The 9,529-nt window shown below is 42.9% G+C and overlaps 1 protein-coding gene across 2 annotated transcripts; it reads left to right on the top strand.

The window, feature by feature from the left end:
- The first annotated feature begins 5,412 nt into the window (after positions 1-5,412).
- On the top strand, positions 5,413-9,509 carry LOC111963926 (RING finger protein 224-like). 2 transcript variants are annotated; one of them, XM_023987512.2, is made up of 3 exons: positions 5,413-5,788; positions 6,477-6,753; positions 8,739-9,509. In XM_023987512.2, the coding sequence occupies exons 2-3, from the start codon at positions 6,478-6,480 to the stop codon at positions 9,036-9,038; spliced, it is 576 nt and encodes a 191-aa protein (XP_023843280.1). In that variant the 5' UTR covers positions 5,413-5,788; position 6,477; the 3' UTR covers positions 9,039-9,509. The 2 variants fall into 2 exon arrangements, with proteins under 2 accessions (XP_023843280.1, XP_023843279.1); XM_023987511.2 differs by having other exon boundaries at positions 8,736-9,509.
- Positions 9,510-9,529: the final 20 nt, after the last annotated feature.

Here is a 9,529-nt window from a genome sequence, read left to right as displayed (position 1 = left end):
AAATGTTCTGTTATTGGCAGAGAGGTTTAGACATAATTGTATAGGGTCTCTATGGGTTTGGAACTCTATTTCTTATTGGTCTATTAACTATTTTACCGCATTGTGATGTCACCATGGAAGGCTTAAACTGAAAAGGGCATTATCAGCATTTTACAATTTCACAATATTATTCCAACCTCATATTGTGGAAATAAAGTTTTGACTGCYCTGGACCTTTAACAATAAAATACWWAAAATTGAAGCTTGCATTCAATTGCCCCTCCTTGTTGCACACAAGACGCTTCCATTTCCTCTGTCACAAGAGGATTCATGGCTAATTTAAGATGAAATCGCAACCCTGTTATGGTCAACCTGTTACTTTATTTGGCACTTAATTGGCACTTATTCAAGTCATTTTTTTTAAATTTAACCTCTTGAAATGGGAAAACTCGTTTTTTATGAAGTTGYCCACGTGCTCTTTATGACAGATGGTTTAAATTAGGTGWCTTTRTTTCAAACTTTRTTTTTTTAACCAAGTTACACTTCTCAAAAGGCACCAAATTGGTGGAGCAACCCATGTTGAATCTCTGTGATGTCGAAGCCAATCGGCAGTGGCTTGATTGTACAGTCAAATTCTGTGGCAGGAGTAAGACTCAAGATGACGTCACGATTCACATTTGCATGCAATACAACATAGGTCACCCTGATCAGTTAAGATTTGTGATGCTTTTAATCTGCATTTTATTTCAACTGGTTTCCATTTGAAAGAAATGGTGGTCATACTGGTCTTGGCCAGTCAGTTGACTGTTCTTCCCACATACGGCCTCCAGTCACCTCACGTGACTGGGGAAATGGTAGTCAGGGTTTTTATTTTTGGCAATTCACAGAAAATGAAGCTCTTGCTYCCTTATTAGCTATTGAGGCCAAGAAGTCATTAGGGGCCGACAATTTGGACCCGTCTTTGCTTAAATTTGTGTGACTGTCCTTGTCTATCAGTGTTTTTTTACTTGTCATGTTTTTAGTTTTTTTGTGGAACCCAGGAAGAGTAGCTGCTGCTTCTGCAAAAGTTAACYGGGATCCAAATAAGCAAATAAAGAAATTGGGTGGTCTGAATGGGTAAATTAACAAATGAGATAGTTGAACATTTCCTCTTTGCTGACCCAATGTTGGTATATATCTCTCAGTATAGGGACTATTTGTCACACAACACAAGAACCGGTCTGTTTCATACATGAACGTGTTTTACATTAGGMAATCAGCACTAGCTCACATTTTGTCCTTTTGTGTGCTCATGTAAAGCCTGTTTAAATGTTGGTATCTACACGAGTTTCAATATACAATTCACCAGCTACTGAAACACTGCTCCTCATAACACTAGCACACATTCTACACTGGAAGTACCCGTGGTCGGTTCTTTCCTAATAAAGTTTGTGAGGAGTGTTTGCAGTTCATTCGCTCAGCTGTGCAGTACAGGAGATCGTGACGGTAAGGTTTGACGTCACGCCTTCTGGACGCCTTCTGGATGATAGCAGGGTGAACAGGCAGTGGCTCGGGTGGTTGTTGTCCTTGATTATCTTTTTGGCCTTCCTGTGACATCGGGTGGTGTAGGTGTCCTGGAGGGCAGGTAGTTTGCCCCTGGTGATGCGTTGTGCAGACCTCACTACCCTCTGGAAAGCCTTACGGTTGTGGGCGGAGCAGTTGCCGTACCAGGCGGTGATACAGCCCGACAGGATGCTCTCGATTGTGCATCTGTAGAGGTTTGTGAGTGCTTTTGGTGACAAGCCGAATTTCTTCAGCCTCCTGAGGTTGAAGAGGCGCTGCTGCGCCTTCTTCACAACGCTGTCTGTGTGGGTGGACCAATTCAGTTTGTCCGTGATGTGTACACCGAGGAACTTAAAACTTACTACCCTCTCCACTACTGTCCCGTCGATGTGGATAGGGGGGTGCTCCCTCTGCTGTTTCCTGATTGTGGACTTCAGGAAACAGCAGAGGGAGCACCCCCCTATCCACTGCCCTCCAGGACACCTACACCACCCGATGTCACAGGAAGGCCATAAAGATCATCAAGGACAACAACCACCCGAGCCACTGCCTGTTCACCCCGCTATCATCCAGAAGGCGAGGTCAGTACAGGTGCATCAAAGCAGGGACCGAGAGACTGAAAAACAGCTTCTATCTCAAGGCCATCAGACTGTTAAACAGCCACCACTAACATTTAGTGGCCGCTGCCAACATACTGACTCAACTCCAGCCACTTTAATAATGGGAATTGATGGAAATMTKTGTAAAAATGTATCACTAGCCACTTTAAACAATGCCACTTAATATAATGTTTACATACCCTACATTACTCATCTCATATGTATATGTATATACTGTACTCTATATCATCTACTGCATCTTGCCATCTTTATGTAARACATGTARCACTAGCCACTTTGAACTATGCCACTTTATGTTTACATACCCTACATTACTCATCTCATATGTATATACTGTACTCTATACCATCTACTGCATCTTGCCTATGCCGTTCTGTACCATCACTCATTCATATATCTTTATGTACATATTCTTTATTGCTTTACACTTGTGTGTATAAGGTAGTAGTTGTGGAATTGTTAGGTTAGATTACTCGTTGGTTATTACTGCATTGTCGGAACTAGAAGCACAAGCATTTCGCTACACTCGTATTAACATCTGCTAACCATGTGTATGTGACAAATAAAATTTGATTTGATTTTGATTTGAACCTTGGYGCAGCCCTTTATCTAACTCAATGACCTCAGATTTGACCCCAGCTACCTTGATGGCCTGATTTCTGTCATTGACATAATTATGAAACCATTGGCAAGCAACAGTACCCAACCCTATCGAGGACAGCTTATTCAGCAGAATAACATGGTGTACAGTATCAGAAGCTTTTGACAAGTCTACAAACATGGCAGCACAATTATTTCAATCGTCTAAGGCACGTGTCAAACACATTCCATGGAGGGCCTAGTGTCTGCTGGTTTTAGTTTTTCCTTTCAATGAAGACCTAGACAACCAGGTGAGGGTAGTTCCTTACTAATTAGTGACCTTAATTAGTCAATTAAGTGAAAACCCGCCCACTCGACCCTCCGTGGAATGAGTTTGACGCGTGATTTACAACAAGCACCGTAGTATTTTCGCAAGACAAGGGAGCCTGGAAATGGGTCAATAATGATCAAGATCACTACTATCCCCACCATCATGGAATGGTAGCGCGAAAGCTGCTTTGCACACATTTTGAATATTTCCTGATACTAAAAGAGGCTGAAACTCGGCCCAAGTGGATCTTTCAACAAGACCCCAAACACACATCAAAATCCACAAAGAAATTGTTAATTGACCACAAAATCAACATTTTGCAACGCTGTCTCACAAACAACAGTAACGCGATGAAAACCAGTGGTTTGAATTGAAGAGGGCAGTCCATGAACGCAGACTGAAGGATATTAAGGATCTGGGAAGATTCTGTACGAACGACTTGACTAAGATCCCTCTCGAATCTCAAAAAAACAGTTTAGAAAAAGGTTCATTGCCCTTATCCTCGATAGTGGAGGGTGCCGGAGTATTGAAAACAGGGGTGCCAATACTTTTTACACCTATCTTTTAGATTTAAAAAAAATGACTTGTTAAACAAAATATTTTTGTCTGAGCAATTGTATTAGTATAAAATAAAATTCTGCATAAAATATAGCTCAGTATTTGTATTATTTATTTATAGTCTTTTTTGCTCATCTTTATCAAGGGTGACAATCATTTTGGAGGTGACCGTCTATCAAACATTAACAGTGCTATTAGGGTATTACTTTGTAGGATTGAACAGAGGCTTCATTGAAAAATATCTATTGAAAATCAAGTACAATGTATTTCCATCACATAGGAGACAGTATATGGTGGAAATTAATCATATTTCTGTTATATGAAGGACTGTTCCGCTATAAAAAAAATATCCCAATTGAATCTACTACAATAACCTACAGTAAGCTAATAAACTACCTACAATATACTCTCTGGGATAACTTGGTGAAAACCGATACTTTACAGAAGTTCAGAGGGACAGGGAAATCTTCTGAAGGTTAAGATAAGAATCAGCAAATTTCATCCTTTACTCATCCTTCATAGACCTGTTTTACGGTCACAAGCAAGGAACGCACTCGACAACAAACAACAGTAACTTCCCTCAATCATATGTTGCCGTGGTCAGTCTTTGTGTAGACAGTCCATTCGTGGCGGTCATKTTCCACTCAACTTGGCCGCCACAACCCTGAACATGCTGTGGAGTTGGCTTGAAATTTATATCTCTGGCTGTCTGTCTAATCTTTGCTACCATCTAGTGTCTGAACACCAACATATCAAGCAACGTTTTTTTTTCATGACAGTCTATTTAAAACATTCCTCAAGCCAGCAATTAAACAATGCTTTGTACTAGTATACATGTCTATATTGTACATTGTTTATGAACAAACCTAGAGTTTACAACATAGGCAAGAAGGGAGTTTACAGCATAGACAAGAGAGTAACCTAAGGAAGGGTAACCTTGTTCCTGACACTGGTGTTTTCAGATCACTAGGAACTGGATAGGTGTAAGTTCTATGAAGTCCATCGTCATATAATTGCTTTCACTTATCCAGTCTCTTCAGAACTGAATGTGGTTTGCTGGGAGAAGAGGCTAATGGGGGCTAGGGTAATTTTCAGCCTGGACAAGGCAATGTCACATTGTAAAGGTTACTTTAGGATACCTACAGTATTTTGCTTTATGACCCTGGGTGACTGGTTTTTATGGACTCAGCTGGCCAACCCACTGTGCTGGCAACTGGCTCCTGTGAGTGCTGGTGGATCGAGAGTGTAGGGTTTCTGCTTGTCTATTGTTGCCAGTGTAAGCTGATCTGCTGCCTGCTCCCTCCATACAGGAACGTGAGCCTGGCTCGCCTTTCAGCTAGTCAGACTGTTGGGATACTCACAGCAAGAAGTAGGAGGTGGAAAAGGGGGGGAATGGACTTGTGACACAACCAGCTCTGTGTGTGTGTGTGTGTGTGTGTGTGTGTGTGTGTGTGTGTGTGTGTGTGTGTGTGTGTGTGGTGTGTGTGTGTGTGTGTGTGTGTGTGTGGTGTGTGTGTGTGTGTGGTGTGTGTGGTGTGTGTGGGTGTGTGTGTGTGTGTGTGTGTGTTGGTGTGTGTGTGTGTGTGTGTGTGTGTGTGTGTGTGTGTGTGTGTGTGCGCGTTGTTAGTACGCACGTGCCAATGTGCGCTTGATTGTATACATGCTAGGGCAGAGAAGCAGAGGGCCCATCCCATTGGATCCCATAGATGAGGATAATAAGCTCCCTCTCCCTGGAGAACCCCATTGTTCTCTGTGGCCTCTTTAATATGTAACACACTCCATTGACAGGCCTATGAGTGGGAGTTCACACGGAAGGGCGTCCTGAAATATTAAAGGGCCTGATGACCTGCTGCAGGCTCACATTGTTTGCCCTTCATTAGAGAGGAGAGCTGTTGCTGTGGAAGAGTAGAGCAGAGCATCGGGGGAGATAAAGGGAGGACGTACCCTCCAGTGGGCAGTGCTAGGGATCCACAGGGACAAGGTAATAAGGTTCTCTCTCTACTATCTGATCCTATAATGTACATCAGTAGTGTAGCATTAGTTTGTCATAATGAGAAAGAGTAAAGGAATACTACACTGGACTAGTCCTGGGAAGGAGGTTGCTTTGAAAACAGAAGCCATGGCAGGACTCCAGAGAACTACCAAGGACCTTCAGGGGGTTTGGAGGACAAACTAGAAGGTATGTAATGTTTTGTTATGGGGGTTTTCAGTTCTGTTACCCATGCTTTTGGTTGAGGCCAGTTTTCTATCAACAGGTAGTGAAGAAGATCTGAGTGAGACTGACACATTCGATTTTCTAACACATTTTTCTCACCGAGTTGATGTCCAAACGTATTGAATACATTTCCAACWGACTGTTAGCTATGAGTTTAAAAATACTTAAAATAGTATTAACGTTTCAATGAAGTATTCGATACAGACACGGCAGAAAGGGAGAAGCACCTWGCCTAGCACATCAGGATAACCATCTCCCCTTTTCAGTGACATAGTTTCAGCCAGTAAATAGATATCTGTGTCTCTGCTTACAACCAACCTGTTGTGTTGTATCATCCCACAACTGACTGAACGGACAGAGAATGTTGTAACAGAAGATCACAGCTAACATCAAACATCTGGGTCTCCATCCTTTTCTTGAGTCTAAATGTATTATCAATTCAATTCCTCTGTTTTTGTATTAATCAACTGTAACCTTTAACTTCAATAATTTGGTTGCATGTGTATTTGATTATTTGAAATGCTAACTATAAAGTAGTAGTAGTAGTAATGTCACTAAAGGGCCCTGAGTTTTTCTTCAGAATCCAAACTAACCAGGAAAAACTCTGGGCCATAGCAATAAGCACCCATTCTTAATCTGTTCTCCTGTACAGGATGGACGAGGAGGAAGCCCCAGTTCCTGATGCACCAGACTTTCCTGCCCCAGAGGACCCAGCAGAGGCCRCTGACCTAGAGGCCCCAGAAGATCCCCCAGTAGAGGGTGGTGTGGAGGCCGGAGGAGTTCAGCCATCCAGAGACAGCCGTAAACTGGACTGTATCATCTGCTACTGTGCCTTCAACCTGACTGAGAGGCTGCCACGTAAGCTCTACTGCAGCCACACCTTCTGCCAGGCCTGCCTGAGACGCCTCGACACCATCCTCAATGAACAGGTGGGTTTGACTGACTGTCACGACACCGGTCCCACCATAGATCCTGCCTCTGTGTGAGTCTATCTCAATGGACTAGGATACGCTAGTTAAACTGTAAAGGATGTTTGATAGATATTCAATGTGTTTGTACCAGTTCCAGACTAGTTCAAACAGACTGGGCCTTTTCCCAAAAACGAGCAGTAATTTGGCAAACTATAACTCACTTGTTCTCTTGGTGAAAAGGAACACTAATTTGTTGAAGATCAGCCAATACGCATCATCTCAAACTAATTTGAAGATGACCAAAGCTGCAGAGCAATGGGTTGCATCAAGATACAGTTGAAGTCGGAAGTTTACACTAATGTTGGAGTCATTAAAACTTATTTTTCAACCACTCCACAAAGTACTCGTTAACAAACTATAGTTTTGGCAAGTCAGTTAGGACATCTACTTTGTGCATGACACAAGTAATTTTTCCAACACGATCTGTTGACAGATTATTTCATTTATCACAATTCCAGTGGGTCAGAAGTTTACATACACTAAGTTGATTGTGCCTTTAAACAGCTTGGAAAATTCCAGAAAATGATGTCATGGCTTTAGAAGCTTCTGATAGGCTAATTGACATCATTTGAGTCAATTGGAGGTGTACCTGTGGATGCATTTCAAGGCCTACCTCAGTGCCTCTTTGCTTGACATCATGGGAAAATCTAAAGAAATCAGCCAKGACCTCAGAAAAAAAGGTACCACCTGAAGGTACCACGTTCATCTGTACAAACAATAGTACGCGAGTATAAACACCATGGTACCACACAGCTGTCATACATCTCAGGAAGGAGATGTGTTCTGTCTCCTAGAGATGAACGTATTTTGGTGCGAAAAGTGCAAATCAATCCCAGAACAACAGCAAAGGAGCTTTTGAAGATGCTGGAGGAAACAGGTACAAAAGTATCTATATCCACAGTAAAACAAGTCCTATATCGACATAACCTGAAACGCTGCTCAGCAAGGAAGAAACCACTGCTCCAAAACTGGCATAAAAAAGCCAAACTACGGTTTGCAACTGCACATGGGGACAAAGGTCGTACTTTTTGGAGAAATGTCCTCTGGTCTGATGAAACAAAAATATAACTGCTTGGCCATAATGACCATCATTATGTTTGGAGAAAAAAGAGGGAGGCTTGAAAGCCGAAGAACCCCATCGCAACCGTGAAGCACAGGGGTGGCAGTATCATGTTGTGGGGGTGCTTTGCTGCAGGAGGATACTGGTGCACTTCACAAATTAGATGGCATCATAAGGAGGGAAAATGATGTGGATATATTGAAGCAACATCTCAAGACAGTCAGGAAGTTAAAGCTTGGTCGCAAATGGGTCTTCCAAATGGACAATGACCCCAAGCATACTTCCAAAGTTGTGGCAAAATGGCTTAAGGACAACAAAGTCAAGGTATTGGAGTGGCCATCACAAAGCCCGGACCTCAATCCTAWAGAAAAAGCGTGTGCGAGCYAGGAGGCCTACAAACCTGACTCTGTTACACCAGCTCTGTCAGGAGGAATGGGCCAAAATTCACCCAACTTATTGTGGGAAGCTTGTGGAAGGCTACCTGAAAAARTTGACCCAAGTTAAACAATTTAAAGGCAATGCAACCAAATACTAATTGAGTGTATGTAAACTTCTGACCCCCTTAGAATGTGATGAAAGAAATAAAAGATGAAATCACTCTATACTATTATTCTGACGTTTCACATTCTTATAATAGTGGTGATCCTAACTGACCTAAGACAGGGAATTTTTACTCTGATTAAAAGTCAGGAATTGTGAAAAACTGAGTTTAAATGTATTTGGCTAAGATGTATGTAAACTTCCGACTTCAACAGTACTTTTCCAAGGAGGGACTCTGTATTGAGCACAACAGTCAGACCACTTAGAAAACCTAAGAGTTATGTTCAGTTTGACACTGACGTATCCCAAGTAACAACCCTGCCCTCTCTTCTACTCCCAGCAGATGTGGATCCCCTGTCCACAGTGTCGGCAGAACACCCCCCTCCCACGCGGGGGCGCTACAGCCCTGGACCTGGACCTAGTAGCCTTCTTGGCGGTCAAGGCCGAGATGGAAAACCAGAGGTCTTGCTCACGGCAGGGAGGAAGAGCGCTAGGCACCCAGCTGGAGCACAAGCCCTCTTTTGGGAAGCAGTCCATCATAGAGCAGCCTCAGGCCACCTGGAACCATGGAGGATTGGCTGAGCCTCGCTTCCACAGGAGCCCCTGCTGCAGGCGCTTCTTCTGCTGCTGGTGGTGCTGCTAGGCTGCTCAGGCATGAATGACAGGAGTTGGTTAAAGCATCTGGCCAAGAGTTCCCATTACAGTACCTCCTGCAGCTGATTATAGGGACGCCTGGGCTTCCAAGGCTACAAAGTGGAAAATGCCTGTCTGCCTGACCTGGACAGACACCAGGCCTTAGTTGTGTGTGTGATTACACTACTGAGAAGAACAGTGGTCAGGAGACAAAGTTGTGTGGGGGTAACATTGAGTCTATCGTTTTACAAAGATACTTTGATTTGAAGACTCATAGAAAAAAAATTCAGCGCTCAAAAAGGGATTCTTGATAAGGACCTCAGTTTTGAGCTTTCCTACAACCCAAAGAATCCTCTGCTGCCACCTTTCAAATAGGCAACTGGACATATGGGCTATTGGTACCTTGTGGGACAGTCAACTGTTGAATCATTATATGCACACCTTGTTGAGTTATAGTACCATTTGTAAGTGTGTTTAATGAATATATGTAACCATTTTGTC

Source organism: Salvelinus sp. IW2-2015, linkage group LG5, assembly GCF_002910315.2.
Source record: "Salvelinus sp. IW2-2015 linkage group LG5, ASM291031v2, whole genome shotgun sequence".
NCBI lineage: Eukaryota > Metazoa > Chordata > Actinopteri > Salmoniformes > Salmonidae > Salvelinus > Salvelinus sp. IW2-2015.
Note: the sequence above shows the minus strand (reverse complement) of the source record. Positions and strands in the feature narration are given on the sequence as shown.